Raw genomic sequence first — 18,043 nt, 5'->3', positions numbered from 1 at the left:
GCGGCAGAGGTGCTGGAGATCTGAGCTATGATACAGAAATAGAGCTGCGGAAATCCTCAGTAGGTCAAGCAGCATCTCTGGAGAGACGAAGATCCAGGTCGGTGACCTTCCGTCAGAAACCCAAAAAGCGTTCAGGGTGAGTGAGACGTAGGTAACGCGGGCACCTTGGTCTCGAGGGACACCTGTGTGGCAGCGCGCGCACAGCCGTTAACGGCCGTTTGCAGCCGGCCGCTGGTGGCTCACCGCCAAACTACCTCAGCCCGGAGACCTTCCAGCCCAGGGCCGCCCCACAACCCCCGCCCCTGATTTTACTGCATCCTTCCATGTGTCCTGCGTGTTTGCTTGTTTACCTCCTGTTGGCGCAATGTCAACAGAGGCATGTTATAAATCCAAAGTCAAAGGTAATTATGAAGCGCTGACAAGTACTTTATTTGGCAGAGAAGATCAAACGTTCGGTTAACCTATAATGCGAGTTTCTGTTTAGAGCTCTTTGGTTTCCTTAGGGATCAAAAGCACAACATTCAACGTTGCTCACTCGTTGATCCTTAGCAAATATTTGTAGCAATTTTCCTCACAAAGGTAGGTGTGTCAGTGTCCCCGCCAACCCACCCGAACCCCCAACCAATAGATCAACTTGAAAACCACGTTTTCCTCACTTGGTTTTGGATTGTTTCACAAGTTACCTGAGGATTTTTTTTATATCGCTTTTCTTCCCACAAAGTATGAGTTATGGTAGATATCAGGACGTCACCAAGAACTCATACGCCAAGTTCATTGTAAATGATATTCCTTTTCTCTTTACTCGTTTCTGAGAATACTAATAAGACAAGCATCCAGTGTTAAAGGCATAGTGGCTTAAAGGCAGAAAGGCAGGCATGTTTTAGAATCAAAAACAGAAATTGCTGGAGAAGCTCAGCAGGTCTGACTTCATTTCCAGACAGTTGGCAAAAGTTGCCTGAAAATGTGTGAAGGATGAGGGAGCCTAAGATGCTGCTTGGCCTGCACTTTGTTATCAAGGATGAGGGAGCACATGTGTTAGAGGGTGCTGGAGGAAGGCTGTTTGTGTGACTGGACAAAAAGCCAAAGAACTGCGGATGCTGGAAATCAGAAGCAGAAATTGCTGGAAAAACTTAGCAGATCTGGCAACATGTGTGGAGAGAAAGCAGAGTTAAGGTTTTAGGTCTTCTTCAGAACTCATTTCAGCTACGGAAAGGTTGATATATGTTTTAGAAATTAGGAGGGACAGGGAGTAAAAAAAAGGTTGAGATGGAGCCCAGAAACCAAGAAAAATCTGTTGGGCAGACAAAGGAATAGGTAAAGGTCAGCCTGGGAGAATGAATAGCTAGTGGTGGGGACCATTAGTAATTGGCAGTGGATTGCTAATGGTAGCAACCCATGTTATAACAAGACCTGCTATGTGGGGGTTTGGGTAAGGACATGGGAGAAGGTGCTCAGGCCCAAACAATTATTTGAATTCACTATTGAGTCCTGATGGCTGCAGGGTCCCGAAATGGAAAATGAGGTGATGTTTTTCCAGCTTGTGCTGAGCTTCGCTGGAGCACTGCAGTAAAACTGAGACAGATGTTTGCCAGAGAACACAGTGGTATGTTGAAATAGCAGGCAACCAGATGCTCAGGGTTATTTTTGCCAACAGAATGTAGGTGTTCTGCAAAGCGGTCACCCAGTCTATGATCTATCTCCCCATTTTAGAGGAGACCACATTGTGAGCGGTGAACACAGTAGACTGAATTGAATGAAGTGCAGGCAACTCACTGCTTCACTTGGAAGGGATGTCTGGGGCTTTTGATAGTGAGGAGGGAATGGCCAACATCTGTTTTGGGCTTACTATTAATAATTATAGATTATTTATAGGAGTAATTATAAGAGTAATTTTGGCAGTACAGACTTGATGGGCCAAAGGGCCAATTCTGTATGAATGATTCTGTACTGAATCATTAACATATCTTCTTAGAAGATAGTTACAACTTGTGATCTATTGTGTCCTTTTTCTTTAAGACAGTTGGCTCTGCAACAGCTTATAATACATTAGTTTGGCATTCCAGTCTCTTCAGAAACTGTGTGAGATGTTGCTTATCTGGCTGGTGTTGACTTCAGAGAAACTTTCAGAAAGTTATTGCTAAATCCAGTCTCAAGATTATAGTAGCCTTCTTTGTTGAGCTGCTTAATGTGTTTTTAAAATAATCACTAAATATATGCATAATATGCATTAAATTGGCTTTTACTCCATTCAACACACAAAATATACTTCTAAAAGCAAAATTACTGGATAAATCCATCTAGTGTATAATATACAGAAAACAGTGCTCACATCCACCTTGTGAGAAAAACTTCAGCAAATATTTGCTCAAGATCAACGATTGAGCAGCACTGAAATGATCAGATCTCTAAGGAGACAAAAAAAAACAACCGAACACTTTTATTTATATCTGGTGCTGGGATTCAGAAACTTTACAACCTTCCCTACCAAGTAAGTAGTATATGGTGTTGATGTCTCATTCTTGAATGGTTCATAATTTTGATGTAATGACTTTGATTTGAGCATTTACAATTTGATGTAAAATGCAACTGGCAGCCAAAAAGAATATAATTATGGTGATGATTGAAGTAATCTGATTGCTGAACACCTCGTCACCCATAGGGAATATAATCAGAGGCAACTTTGAGTCTAATTCCACCTAAGATGGGCTGGGGCATGCTGGAGGAGCATGTGGAAGGAACCGATCGTTTGGTTTCATAGAGGTAAAAGGTAAAGGAATTTACCTATGGGACAGCATGTGAGCATTTGTGGTCGCAGTGCTCAATTCAGAGACCTTCCCAGCGTGTCAAGAACAGTTCACTTAAATTACATGTTTAATGTTTGGTTGGTTCCATCAAAAAATTAGTTTATATAGGGTAGTTCAGTGATCCCTGTGGCCGCCATTTCCATAATTCCAGATGTGCTTGTAAACAGTTTTAGTCACTTTTGGTTTAGAAGAGAAAATTTGACAGAACTTTAAACAGGCTGCAAAATAATATTTGCTGGTTTTCAAATTCCACCCTAGACAAATATAAATACTGCCTGTTATGTTTAAGATTATTGTTGGTCTATGAACTACATAAGGTTAGAAAAAGATGGAAATTGGATATTCCCAAACCTGACTCAACTGGTTTATATAAAAATGTTTAAGTTCTGGATTTCATGTCCACTTGCTTCATGTATGCTAAATTTTGCAATAAATGCTGATTTTAAAAAGAGGAGAAATGGAACTATCACCAAATCTCAGTACACAAATGGTGCCTAAGAGTGAGGGTTGGAACACTGGCGGTAGAGATTTACAAAATACTGGAATCAAGCAGCTGGGAGAGGCAATGTAATCTACCTCAGTGTTGTTCAGCTTACCAGGAGCAGTAGAGTAATGTAAGATAAAGCTTTGGCATTAACTTTGCCAACATACCACGGCTTGGATTTTGAAGTCAGCAGAAAATAAACAATGCTTGCCATTCGTTAAACTTACAACTGCCCACAGGCAAGGGTGGCACAGTGGCCGAGTGGTTAGCATTGCTGCCCCACAGCACCAAAGACCAGGTTCAATTTGACATTCAGGCAACTGTGTGTGTGAAGTTTGCACATTCTCCCCATGCCTGTATGGGTTTCCTCCAGGCGCTCTAGTTTCCTCTCACATCTGAAAATGTGCAAGTTAAATGGATTGGTGATGCTAAATTGCCCATAATGTCCAGGAATATGCAGGCTGTGTGGATTAGTCATGGTTGATGCAGGTTTACAAGGATTAGGTGAGATGTTCCGTGGAGGGTCACTGTAGACCCAATGGGCCTAATGGCCTGCTGCCTGGGCAGCAATGCTAACCACTCGGCCACTGTGCCACCCTTGCTTGTGGACAGTTGTAAGTTTAATGATTGGCAAGCATTGTTTATTTCCTGCTGACTTCAAAATCCGAGCCACGTATGTTGGCAAAGTTAATGCTAAAGCTTTCACACTGTACAAATTCTATGATTTACCAGCATTCAGTGCTACCAAAATATGATGATCAGAACAACAATCCTATTAAACTCAATCTTTTTTAACAGAATTTAGAATGGCAAAAAAGCTGTTGCTTTTAGATCTTGACTGTGGGGTGGACGATGCCCAAGCAATGATGATGGCTCTTGCAGCTTCAAATGTGCACATCCTGGGTATAACATGTACTCATGGAAACACAAGAATTGAAAATGTGTGCAAAAATGTACTTCGAGTCCTGCAGGTTTGCCAGAGAACAGAGGTATGTGATGATGATTTTGGATAAAGGCACAGTATTTTTAAGAAAGATTATTAGTATTTCTAGGGGAAATGGATACATCCTATTGGTCAACCTAACAGCTCAACTTGAATTTCACACATAGGGAATTTATCCACTATTTTAACTTCAAATATTCGGAAGCCATCTAGTTTATTTCAAATGTTTGACAACTTCATGAATTTCCCTTTAACAATGTTAAGACTATGCTGCAATATCGTACTTGTACAATGTGTGTCAACTGTATAATATTTTTGTCTGATCAGGTGCTTAAAAATAATTTTCAGTACAGAAGAGAAAGAATTGTTCTGCATGCTATGTGTGACAATATAAATTAAATCAAAGAAATATGGCATCAAAATACTTGGCTTTAGGAAGGCTAGCTCTGTATGGATATCAAGTGGAGGAGATGGGCAGGTCAGAATTTGATGTTGAGCCTGGTTTCAATGCTCAAAATTCTGATGCATAAGGCAATTGTTTATTTTTCTCACATCCTCCCACTCTGATCTTACTAAATTATGGGAAACTAGTGAACTGCATTCTTCTCTTAAAAGCCAGTAAATTTATTTGTTTTATGATTGCAGATTCCAGTGTTCCGAGGTGCAGGTGCCTCTCTCCTAGGACATCAGTTAAATGCGGATCATTATCATGGAAAGGATGGTCTGGGTGATGTTCCAGATCCTAATGCTCCAGGGTTGGAACACATACAAGCTGAACATGCAGTGAATGCCATGATAAGAATAGCCACTGAACATGTTGGTGAGGTGAGATGGATGTGCACCAGGAAATAAAGTTCTAGTAGTCAGATGAACGGAGAACAGGACCAGCTAAGTTAGCCCCTGATAGCCGTTTCACTGTTCCAGCAGATCATGGGCATATTAAATGCCATCTAATTAATGCCTTGGTTCTGTAACCCTGTAAACACTTACTAATTAAAAAAATTACTAACTCAGTTATGAAGCTTTCAACATAAGTATTTTCAACCCTTTAGGGCAAAATCTGTAGATTATCATTATAATTTATGTGAATATGTATTTTCCAACAACACCAATGATGACTTAGATCTAATTTTAATGTTTTACACTGTACTCCTTCATAAAAAGATCTGGTTGCTCTCCATACCTTGTCACTTCATTTAGGTGGAAACTTTAAAAGACATTTTCATTCTGCAGTAACAACCATCTCCCACAACCATCCAGGTGGAGTAGATATCCAACAACGCTTTTCACATCTAGCTGTTCAGAGATTGTCTTCCAATATGGCCAATAATTTTTGTGCGCAACAAAAACAGAAATTGCTAGAAAAATTCAGCAGCTTCAGCAGCATCTATAGAGACAAAGTAGAGTTAACATTTAGGGACCAGAGCTCCTTCTTCAGTTTCTAAAGAACATTAACTCTGCTTGCCCTCCACAAAAATGCTACCAAACCTGCCGAGTTTTTCCAACAATTTATGATTTTGCTTTTGTTTTCCAGCATCCATAGTTCCTTGGTCTTTTTATGGGGCATGACTGATGATGTCTGATTTTACACAAAGTTGATTCTAATGAAGTGACAGGACTGTCCAACAAGAATGTTTGAATGCCAGTTTGGAATTCAAGCTACTGATCAAACAAACCAGAATGTAACTCTAGTTCTTGGTGCAAGGACTATGCAAAACTGAAAAAGGAATGAACGGTGGCTCAGTGGTTAGCACTGCTGCCTCACAGTGCCAGGGACCCGGGTTTGATTCCACCCTTGGGCAACTGTCTGTGTGGAGTTTGTACATTCTCCCCTTGTTGCGTGGGTTTCCCCCCGGGTGCTCCGGTTTCCTCCCAAAGTCCAAAGATGTGCAGGTCAGGTGGATTAGCCATGCTAAGTTGCCTGTAGTGCTCAGCTATGTGTAAATTAGGTGAATTATGGAGGATGGGTGGGGGTGGGATGCTCTGAGGGTCGGCATGGACTTGTTGGGCCAAAGGGCCTGTTTCCACACTGTAGGGATTCTATGATCATCTATACTGCAGTATCTGTTGTATTTCCCAGTTGTACAAGCCAACTATAATGATACTGTCCGTCACTGTGCTAAGAATTTATTCTTTGCTCAACAGGTCTCTCTTGTGGCTATTGGCCCCCTCACCAATGTTGCCCTGGCATTTAAAATGGATCCCACTTTTCCAGCAAAGTTGAGACATCTATACATCATGGGAGGAAACATGGAAAGTATGTCATACGGCTTTTTCATCATATATCCAGGTCATGTGGCTTCTTACCTAAACATGACTTGATTATTATCTCATATTGAAATCCCCATACTTTCAATGTGAAGGTAGTGTGGGCTGTTTTTCTCTCCTACTTTCCCCAAGCTGACAGAAGCAAACATTAAGCAAGGGCAATTGCTTTCTGGTTTTTATGGATTACCAACTCATTGTCCATATAGTTATCCATTAAGTTATTAGAGAAACTCTGAAAATAATAGTCCCTAGAGAAGAAATTTAACTCACTGTGTACAACATATTCCATGAGTAAAATTTTAACTCCTAAAACTAGAGTGGGGAGGATAGAGATGGAGTGTGGCAAGGGGGCAGTAGGTGATGCCAATGGTGGTGGAAATGGTGTAAGTGGAGGTTAAAGTATTGAAAAGACTGTCAGTTTGGAAATTCATCATGATTCTGCCTACTTCTGGCTTTTTCTGGATTATGCTTGGATGAGTGTGGGAGCCACACAGATCTGGTGATCATGTACTTTAAATATTTAAATAGCCAATTTTTTGTTGATTGTATGAAGATTCTGACTTTAACAACCAGCACGCAGGTTTCTCAAGCACTGTAGAATTCACCTTGGTCAATGAGGTGACAATACAGTAGCAAGCCATTGATAAGTAGAACTAGCTGGCTTAAAGTCCTTTAATTAGAGAGAGTCAACCCACCTATGTGAAAGGTTTGTATCCACAAGAATCGTGGTGTGAAAAAAAAATGCTTGAGAAACTTAACAGGCCTGCCAACACCTGTGGACAGAAAAAACAATTAATGTTTGAGTCCAAAATAACTCTTCTTCAATCTCCAGCATGTGCAGTAGACCGCAAAATACAGGAGCAGAATTAGGCCATTCAGCCTATCAAGTCTGTTACACCATTCAGTGGCTCATATTGTTGTCAACCACATTCTCCAACCTTCTTCCCATAATCTTTGATCCCCTAATGAATTAAGAACCTATTTACCTCTGTCTTAAAAATACTCAGCGTTTTTGCCTCCACAGGCAATGACTTCTACAAATTCACCACCCTTTGGATGAAGAAATTCCTCCTCATCTCAGTTCAAAAGGATCATCCCTTCACTGTCAGTCTCTGCCCTTGGGTCATAGTCTCTCCTACTGCTGGAAACATCTCCATGCCTACTCTATCCAGACCTCTCAGTATTCTGTAAGTTTCAGTCAGACCTTTCATTATCCTTCTAAATTCTATCTAGTACAGATCCAGAGTCCTCAACTTCTCCTCCTGACAAGCCCTTCATTCCCAGGATCAGTCTTCTAAACCTCCTCTGGACCCCGTCCAAGGCCAATACATCTTTGTTTAGATATGTGGCCCAAACTGCCCATTTTACTCCAAGTGATGTCTGACCAGAACCTTATACAGCCTCAGAGGTACGTCCCTGCTCTTGTATTCTAGCCCTCTTGAAATGAATGCTGACGTTGCATTTGCCTCCCCACTGTCACATGAACTTGCATGTTAACCTTAAGAGAATCCTAAACGAGGACCCCTAAGTTTGTTTGTGCTTTAGAATTCTGAAGGCTTTCCCCATTTAGAAAATAGTTTATGCTTCTATTTTTCCTACCAAAGTCATCATCTTGTACAGATCCCACACTCTATTCCATCTGCCACATCTTTGCCTGTTCTCCTAACTAAGTCCTCCTGGCTTCCTCAACACTACCTGTTCCTCCATCTATAGTATGTGCTTTTATTTGCTGTGAGAGTCTGATTTTATTGTTTCTCAGGCAAATTCCAATCTTTTGGAAATCATCTTACCAACTTCATAATTCACTCCCCTTGATCTCAATTTCTGTGTGACAAGATAGCAGCATATTCAACTTAAACTTTGGTCTTTTGCATGGACAAGGAGCAGCAACAGTGCCCACCATGTCCACTTGCAGAGATCACTTCATTGTATAGAAAGAATGGTAACGGTGATTCAGTTGGAAAGATGTGACAGAGGATCAGATCTGTCAGCAAGTCAGAGAATTAATGCTTTCTAAGGTTTAGGCTATTGCAGCAGCTCAATGTTGACATCTATACTTTTCTGAATCAATGCCTCCTCCACAGTGGATCTGGGGGGTGTGTGCACCTTCCAAAAGCCATCAATATGTCCCTTGTCAGGGAACAACCTGCATTTCTCTGCCTCTCCATTTTCTCTCATAAAAATAGAGAAGAGCTGCTTGTGAAAGATGGATTGTATTAAGGCGAGGGCGTGGCAATGATTGCAGAAGCTGACTGTGAAGGATGGGTAAAGTATGTCAATAAGATGGTGATCAGAGATAATGGGAACTGCAGATGCTGGAGAATCCAAGATAACAAAGTGTGAAGCTGGATGAACACAGCAGGCCAAGCAGCATCTCAGGAGCACAAAAGTTGACGTTTCGGGCCTAGACCCTTCATGAGAGGGGGGGATGGGGAGAGGGCTCTGAAATAAATAGAGAGGGGGGGGAGGCAGACCGAAGATGGATAGAGGAGAAGATAGGTGGAGAGGAGAGTGTAGGTGGGGAGGTGGGGAGGGGTTAGATCAGTCAGGGAGGACGGACAGGTCAAGGAGGCGGGATGAGGTTAGTAGGTGGGAAATGGAGGTGTGGCTTGAGGTGGGAGGAGGGGATAGGTGAGAGGAAGAACAGGTTAATCTTCTCCATCACCCCAGACCTCCCACTGACGGAAGACAAACGGTCAGTCCTCAGCAAGGGGCTCACCTTTGTCCCCCTCCACCCACACATCAACGAGTACCAGTCACGTTTGGACATTGAGCAGTTTTTCTGCCACCTTCGCCTCCACGCTTACTTCTTTAACCGGGAGCCTAACCCTTCCTCCACTGACCCCTTCTCCCGCCTCCAACACAACTCCTCCTCCTGGACACCACTCCCAGGCCTCCTACCCTCCCTTGACCTCTTCATCTCCAACTGCCGTCGAGACATTAACCGCCTCAACCTGTCTACCCGTCTCACCCACTCCAACCTCTCCCCCGCAGAACGTGCAGTCCTCTGCTCCCTCTGCTCCAAACCAACCTCACCATCAAACCCGCAGACAAGGGAGGCGCAGTGGTAGTATGGCACACTTACCTCTACATCGCCGAGGCCAAACGCCAACTCTCCGACACCTCCTCCTACCGACCCCTTGATCATGACCCCACTCCCGAGCACCAAGCCATCATCTCCAATACCATCCATGATCTCATCAGCTCAGGTGACCTCCCACCCACAGCCTCCAAGCTTATTGTTCCCCAACCCCGCACTGCCCGTTTCTATCTCCTTCCCAAAATCCATAAACCCGCCTGCCCTGGTTGACCTATTGTCTCCGCTGCTCCTGCCCCACTGAACTCATGTCCACCCATCTGGACTCAATTTTCTCCCCCTTGGTCCAGGAGCTCCCCACCTACGTCCGTGACACCACCCACACCCTCCACCGCCTCCAGAACTTCCAATTCCCTGGTCCCCAACACCTCATTTTCACCATGGACGTCCAGTCCCAATACACCTGCATTCCTCATGCAGATGGCCTCAAGGCCCTCCGCTTCTTCCTGTCCTGCAAGCCCGACCAGTCCCCCTCCACTGACACCCTCATCCGCCTAGCCGAACTCATCCTCACCCTCAACAACTTCTATTTCAATTCCTCCCACTCCTACAGATAAAGGGGGGTGGCCATAGGCACCCGCATGGGCCCAAGCTATGCCTGCCTCTTTGTAAGTTATGTGGAACAGTCCCTCTTCCGCACCTACACAGGCCCCAAACCCCACCTCTTCCTCTGTTACATTGATGACTGTATTGGCGCCGTCTCTTGCTCCCAAGAGGAGCTCGAACAGTTCATCCATTTCACCAACACCTTCCACCCCAACCTCAGGTTCACCTGGGCCATCTCCAACATATCCCTCACCTTCTTGGACCTCTCTGTCTCTATCTCAGGTAACCAGCTAGAAACTGATGTCCATTTCAAGCCCACCGACTCCCACAGCTACCTAGAATACACCTCCTCCCACACACCCTCCTGCAAAGATTCCATCCCCTATTCCCAATTCCTTCGCCACCACCAAATCAGCTCCCAGGATGAGGCATTCCAATCCCGCACATCCCAGATGCCCACGTTCTTCAAGGACCGCAACATCCCCCCCGCAGTGGTCGAGAACGCCCTTGACTGTGTCTCCCGCATTTCCTGCAACACATCCCTCACAACCTGCCCCCACAATAACGCCCTTAGAGAATCCCCCCAGTCATCACATACCACCCCACCAACCTCCAGATTCAACGCAACATCCTCCGACACTTCTGCCATCTACTATCCGACCCCACCACCCAAGACATTTTTCCATCCCCACCCTTGTCTGCCTTCCGGAGAGAGAGACCACTCTCTCCATGACTCCCTTTTCCGTTCCACACTGCCCTCCAACCCCACCACACCCGGCACCTTCCCCTGCAACCGCAGGAAATGCTACACTTGCCCCCACGCCTCCTCCCTCACCCCCACCCCAGGCCCCTGTTCATCTGCACATCTGCCAATGTAGTATACTGTATCCACTGTACCCGGTGTGGTTTCCTCTACATTGGGGAAATCAAGCGGAGGCTTGAGGACCGCTTTGCAGAACACCTCCGCTCGGTTCGCAATAAACAACTGTACCGCCCAGTCGCGAACCATTTCAACTCCCCCTCCCATTTCTTAGACGACATGTCCATCATGGGCCTCCTGCAGTGCCACAATGATGCCACCCGAAGGTTGCAGGAACAGCAACTCATATTCCGCTTGGGAACCCTGCAGCCCAATGGTATCGATGTGGACTTCACAAGCTTCAAAATCTCCCCTTCCCCCACTGCATCCCAAAACCGGCCCAGCTCATCCCGCCTCCCTAACCTGTTCTTCCTCTCACCTATCCCCTCCTCCCACCTCAAGCCGCACCTCCATTTCCCACCGACTAACCTCATCCTGCCTCCTTGACCTGCCCGTCCTCCCCGGACTGACCTATCCCCTCCCCACCTCCCCACCTATACTCTCCTCTCCACCTATCTTGTCCTCTATCCATCTTCGGTCCGCCTCCCCCTCTCTCCCTGTTTATTTCAGAACCCTCTCCCCATCCCCCTTTCTGATGAAGGGTCTAGTCCCGAAACGTAAGCTTTTGTGCTCCTGAGATGCTGCTTGCCTGCTGTGTTCATCCAGCTTCACACTTTGTTATCAATAAGATGGTAAATTTTTTTTCTAAGGGGCATCAGTGGGCCAGCATTTATTGCATAACCTTAATTGCTCTTGAGCAGGTGGTGGCGAGGTGCCTTTTTGAACTGCTACAGTTCATGTGCTGTAGATACTCCCAGAGAACTGTTAGGAAGGGAGTTCCAGAATTTTGTCCCAGCTACAGTGTAAATGGCTTGAGTGAGTTGCTGCTTTGAATCATTGCACCAAATGTACCCCAACAAGATATTTATGTCTTTCGCTTGTACTTCAATCTTTGATCATTGCAGACACATTACTGTGGTGGTGGTAAAGGGACTAACTTTTGACACTGGTGGATGGGGTACAAATCATGCAGGTTGCTTTGTACTGGATTGTATCAAGCTTCTTGAATTTTGTTAGCACTGCATCCATCAGGCAAAAGTGGGGAGTATTCAGTTTCATTCCCGACCTGTGTCTGTTATGGTGGGATGTGACACATATGTTTTTGGTGGCCTGGATTACTGGCCTATCGTTATGCCACTACTTTCCCATGTGTTCCTGTTCAGATGAATTTATGAAGAAGTTTTTAGAGTGAGAGAAACAATGATAGGAGTTGAGAAGTATGATGGTCAAAAGAATGTAATTCAGGCCTATGCCAGGAAAGTAGTCTGGGGATTGCACCAAATGTACCCCAACAAGATATTTATGTCTTTCACTTGTACTTCAATCTTCAAAGGTGTAGTGACTACACAGTTAGTGAAAAGAAGTTTGTTACAAATCAATATCTGCTTTATTTGAGAGCCATTTGTTTCATTCACGAAAGCTTGTAAGCACGTAAGATAAGGAACACATTCCACCTCGTCACATCAGTGGATTGTTTTACACGCCTTAAACATAGTGGCTTCTCTAAACTCTGCCCTTTTGCCTTGAGCAGAACCTCTATGTGGCTCAGGCCTAATGATCTGTGAATTTAAGCTTTGAAAGTTAAGTTGAGTTTAATAATAACGTTTGACCAATATTGCATTAATATCTTCCATGGCAACATTTTCAAAATGCGTAAAATGGGCATTTGATTTCTTAAAGTGAACACATTTTATTGTAGTGGATAGTTGATAATTCCATGCAATATTTATGTTTTAATTTAAATGCTAAACATTTACTTTTACCACTGTTAAAATTGATAAGATTAAGAGCCTTTTAAGTGATGGAATTAATTTCATTTGAAGATTTTTATTATTTTCAGGCAGGGGCAATGTAACAATGTGTTCTGAGTTTAACTTTGCAACAGATCCTGAAGCAGCTTATATTGTCCTGAATCATTTTGCTTGCCCCATGTATATTGCAACTTGGGAATATTGTCTTCGTCAGGCACTTCCTTGGGTAAGTTGTTGAATTACATTGTAAACTTAAAATAAAAAACCAAAAATAGACATGCATTTCTTTGGCATATATATTGGTTATGTCAGTACATTAATTGGAGAAAAATATCAAATAATATGTATTTTAGAAACTGGAGACAATTGATTTTTTTAAATAAAAAGTTAGAATTTGACTTTGGTAGTTTAGCACTCATACATGAGGCATTCACAAGACTGCTTGAATAGAAGCATTAAATACAAGCAAAAATGTCTGGATGGAATTCGCATATGAAAGACAATTATAAGAATATAGTAATCACTTGTTCACTGATGTCAATGGCAGCAGTTTTGAGGCTATTTGTCACATTATTTATCTGCTGTCAGAGCACATGGACTGAAAAAGATATTAATCCTAAAAATTAAATTCAGGTCAGCTGAAATTAAGATGGTGCTATGCTGTGGCAGCTTAAAACTAGATTGGTATCCCCGACTGACTTTTTAACCTACCTGCTGTAAAGAGATAATCATTGTACATCTGCCACTCATTAATTATTACAGACAACTACAAAAGACTGATGCTGAGATCTTAAGAATAATTCTTACATTTCAAAGTGTGGCTAGGAAGTAAAGAAATATTCAAGAGATGATAAAATTTGCATCAGGAGGAAAATAAAAGGCCTCGAAATTCAGTTGTGTAATGCTTCTGAAGCTGATACTTAAACTAGGATAAAGGGATATCCTCAAAATGACAGGTAGAGTGATTCTAGTCACTTCTGACAGGTGGCACTTCATGCTGGGAAGGTCATTCTTGTAAGTATGCTGTGCGTATTCCAGAAAAATTTGTAGAGGGCAGATAATGAGGTCAAATAGCTTCTCAAGCAGATTTAACTGTGTCTTTTCAAAACCTGGACCATTTTAGTCAATGTAATACAGTGCATGATATTGACAGGCAACTAAAAATACAGGAGGGAGGCATCACTAGAACTATTTAAAGGGTCAGGTTTCCAACTATGTTCATTCCAACTGTGTTCGTCCAGCTCCACACTTTGTTATCTAGGTTTCCAACTAGCTGCTTTTCCATTAACTTTGCTCTGGTCATGGAGATGTTATGGTGACTTGTTGGTTTGGAAGGGAAAGTTGCTACATCCTGTCAGTAGCTTCATGACCTGTCACTGCCAATGGTAGCATTATTCACACCTTGCAATACCATTGCAGCTTTGGCTGCAGGCGGATCAATAATTACTTTGTTGATGAGACTCACTCACTTCAGACATTGCACTTAGCTGAGTGAAAGTTAGAAGAATATTTCTTCAGGAACTTTAGTGTCTATAAGACTCCTGTTCTGGTTCATGTTTTCCTCCCTCTGCAAATTGCCTTCCGCCTCTATTATTTATGTTCCTTTTCCAAATCATGCTGTAGCCCAAGAGATTCTGCCACTTTGCAAGTTTTGAGCAGACATTCATGCCAAGGTCTGGCAATCAGGCTGCACCATACAGGTTGCGTTGTCAGAGACCTAAACAAATCTATCTGATATATACTACGTTCAGGACTTAGGACTTCTGTAGTGCAAACAATAGTGGATCCATATAGTTGAATTCCACTGTCACTGTCTCTACTTCACTTCTTAGAATCAGAGGATGGTGCAGCATAGAACAATAGAATAGAATAGTCATTTATTGTCACTTGAATTTTCTACAAAATATAACAGTGAAAAGTGATTAAGTTGCCTTGCCACAGTGCCTGTATTAATAAAATAAGGCATAGAGAAGAAGAAATTAAAATGAAAATTGAGACCAAGTCCATTTTAGATCAATTCCCAGCTCCTGGGTTCGGAAAAAGACAATTCTGCTGCAAGCCAGCCATGCCAGGCCAGTGGAACACTGGAATGTAATCCACCTCTGCAGCAGGCCTTCCGCGTCAGGCCGCTGGAATACTGGGCTGCTAGACACCACAGAAGCCACCCCAAGGACGAATCTCATCACTGATCTTAGGAAAGAAGACATTGTAAAAGTCACCGAAAGGATGTTGGGCCAAAATCACCTCAATGCCTTGGCTGCCACCAGCCCCCATCGATGTAGCAGCCAGTGCCAGGTCCCCATGCTTACCCTTCTGCCAGCTCCTGCTTGATGCTAATTCTAGAGCCACACTCCGGACTCACCAACTGCCTCACTGCCATTCTCTAGGTCGTGCTCTGGGCTCAACAGCCTCACCGCCATTCTCTGGGTCTCATGGTGGGCTCATCGGCTGCCACCATTCTCTTAATCATGACAAAGCTGCCTTCATACAAAAAGAAGAGAAAAAGGAGAAATGAAAATGGAAAAGAAGAGAAAATGAAAGAGGAATAAAAAAGTGGGCAGAATGGATGGGCTCTGGACACAGGTGCTTGAATGCTGCCTACTCCATCGTCGCCTTCTAGAAACCCATTCACCTGTCACGTCTCCCTGACTGTTTGGTAGAGTAATCAAATTAATCTGGTTCCTTGCTCATTCCCCTTAATTCTATAGCTTATACTCTTCAAGTATTTGCCCACTATTACAGTTGTAGTCACAAGTTGTTGAATCATTTTACAAATGTAGAGGGCTATAAGTTTGGCTTATATTAATTATTTGGCTTATAATGAGAGAAATTAATACAATAATTGCCAATAGAATATTATAGACCTGTATTTTCCACATCATTGGACTTTTTGCTTTTCCACAGCTGGTCTCTTATAAAATTAGTGCATAATTTACCCAGTAACTATAAGGAAAGATGTCAACATACTTAGATGTTCACTGTCATAACTAATGAGGCAATTGATAGTAAAAACAATATTTTGAAAGCTATTTTTTTCATTTTGATAATGTAGAATGAAATGTAGAGGAGATGACTTGGAAGTTGTGAAATGTGAATAGCCTATCATTTTGTCCATTTGCAGGAGTTTTTTGAGGAGTGGGTAAACCAAGACACCGAGAAAGCTTGCTTCATGAAGAAGATAACTGCGCACACTGAAAAATTTTCTAAAGGCAAGCAAGGTGGTAGAGAGATGTACTTTGGACCTGGATTTCTGTCCTGTGATTCTTTTGCAATGGCAGCTGCAATTGATGAGAGTGTTGTCACAGAACACATACGATACGGAGTAAGCGTGGAGTTGCAAGGTTCAGTGACCAGAGGGATGATGATTGTGGATACACTTAACCTACTGCAAAAAGAAAATCAAGCTTTTATTATGACAAAATGTGATGTTGAAAAGGTTAAGCAGCTGATGATGTCTGCTCTGAAATAGTGGGCTCAACAGGGATAGCAAGAGGATAGTTGAACACAAATATCAGTAGACATTCTAGAAAGTATAAAATGTTGGTCTCTAGTTACCTTACTATTTGTTATTAATTTTCTAGCATGTTTATTTCACTTATTCACTTCCCCCGCCCCTTCCAATATTTTCTGAAGGAACACAGCAAGATTAAATGAGTCCTAGACATCTCTTACTTCAGCTGCAATTTTTTTTTTACTCAGCATGTATGAATGCAGATGTTGAGTATTGTATACTACTGCTCAGAGTGGCAACAAAAATAAACCTGATCGAGCGTACCCAATTTGTACACATATGCCCCACCAAGCATTGTGACTGGATTCTGACAAGGAACAGAAAATTGTATTAATTTTCTCTACCTTCTCAAAGAGAATTGTCATAAATTTACGAAAACATAAACTGTCTCAGCCTAGAGAAGAAATGTGGCATGCTACCTTTACTAACTGACTCAGTGAGTAGTGAAAAAAGGTGGCATAACAGCAACCATATGACTTGTACTTAAATATTTTTGGTATAGTAAAATGTCACTTGATCCTTCACAAAAGCAGAAAACAAAACAAAAACTGACATTTAGTGAAAGGAAAATGCATTAAAGCTTATTCAAAGAGGTAGGTTTAAGGAGCAAGGTATCTCAGATTCTCCAGCATCAGCAGTTCCTACTATCTCTGCAGAAGAAGGGTCTCGACCTGAAACATCAGCTATCCTGCTCCTCTGATGCTGCTTGGCCTCCTGTGTTCATCCAGCTCTCTACCGTGTTATCTCCTACTATCTCTGTAACAGCTTTAAGGAGCATCTTGCTTTCAAAATATACTAAATTTCCAGAATTAATGTATTGCATTTCAAATGAAAATTGCACTTTAAGAAGGTGCAAATTGTGATTATACTCAACAAAACATACTCTTCATCTGATAAAGAAACATCAGACTCAAAATGTTTATTCTGCTTTCTTCCCGAAGATGCTGCCTGATCTGCTGAGTTTCATGAGCAATTTCTGTTTTTGATTCAGATCTCCAGCACCCATATTCTTTGTTTTATTTTAGTGTGACGTTATATTTCTGCATTTACTGTCAATTAATGGCATTGTGATGTATTGCAAGCTGTATTTGATGATTTAACTACTCAAGAAGGCACAGAATTATAAATAATTATGGACCGTTTTAACTAATGCTAGGTAAGCTTAAAGTCTTGCAACCCCTCGTTTAAGGTAAAATCAGATAGCATTTGAAAATAGATTGTTTAATGGAAACCATCAATAAGAAATCATGAAAGCAACTTATGTTTAAAAGCTTTCTTTTGACAAATGTCCAATTCAGTAAAGAGAATGTGATTATATAATTGTTTTGCATATCTGATTTAAATTTTCCCTCAAGAGACATGTAAACTCAGGAAGATTGACAAATGGGAACTACAAGTCAGTTTCCACCAGGAAAAAATTGTTAAGCAAAACATTAGATGATTTACCTCAGTGTCCAAGTTTTGTTCTTGGATAAATAGAAGCAAATTACTGCAAATGCAGGAAATCTGAAACAAAGACAGAAAATGCTGGTCTAGCACTATCTGTTGAGAGAGAGATTACACCTTGAAGTGCGACCTTGCCTCAAAGTACCTTGCAATAACATCTTTGATAATAGTTTCAGTTATCTTCCCTACAACAGATGTTAAGGAACTGGTCTGTAGTTTCTGTGTTCCTCCCTTTTTGAGTAAATGAGTTAAAATTTTTGTTTTCTCGCTCTAA

At 42.3% G+C, this 18,043-nt stretch overlaps 1 protein-coding gene across 1 annotated transcript; it reads left to right on the top strand.

The window, feature by feature from the left end:
• Positions 1–318: 318 nt before the first annotated feature.
• On the top strand, positions 319–17,704 carry LOC125453537 (nucleoside hydrolase-like). The gene is made up of 6 exons (XM_048533273.2): positions 319–401; positions 4,087–4,277; positions 4,877–5,056; positions 6,377–6,488; positions 12,902–13,038; positions 15,934–17,704. The coding sequence occupies exons 1-6, from the start codon at positions 365–367 to the stop codon at positions 16,279–16,281; spliced, it is 1,005 nt and encodes a 334-aa protein (XP_048389230.1). The 5' UTR covers positions 319–364; the 3' UTR covers positions 16,282–17,704.
• The last annotated feature ends 339 nt before the right edge of the window (positions 17,705–18,043 follow it).

This window comes from Stegostoma tigrinum, chromosome 6, assembly GCF_030684315.1.
Source record: "Stegostoma tigrinum isolate sSteTig4 chromosome 6, sSteTig4.hap1, whole genome shotgun sequence".
In the NCBI taxonomy this organism is placed as follows: Eukaryota; Metazoa; Chordata; class Chondrichthyes; order Orectolobiformes; family Stegostomatidae; genus Stegostoma; species Stegostoma tigrinum.
The sequence above is the reverse complement of the archived record's forward strand: the minus strand, read 5'-3'. Positions and strand labels throughout refer to the sequence as shown.

Excerpts from the sequence above, each read along its gene's own strand:
- LOC125453537 (XM_048533273.2), top strand. The coding sequence starts at position 365 with ATGTCAACAGAGGCATGTTATAAATCCAAAGTCAAAG. Across the intron at positions 6,489-12,901 it reads CATGGGAGGAAACATGGAAA|GCAGGGGCAATGTAACAATG; the intron begins GTATGTCATACG and ends TATTATTTTCAG. Across the intron at positions 13,039-15,933 it reads TTCGTCAGGCACTTCCTTGG|GAGTTTTTTGAGGAGTGGGT; the intron begins GTAAGTTGTTGA and ends GTCCATTTGCAG.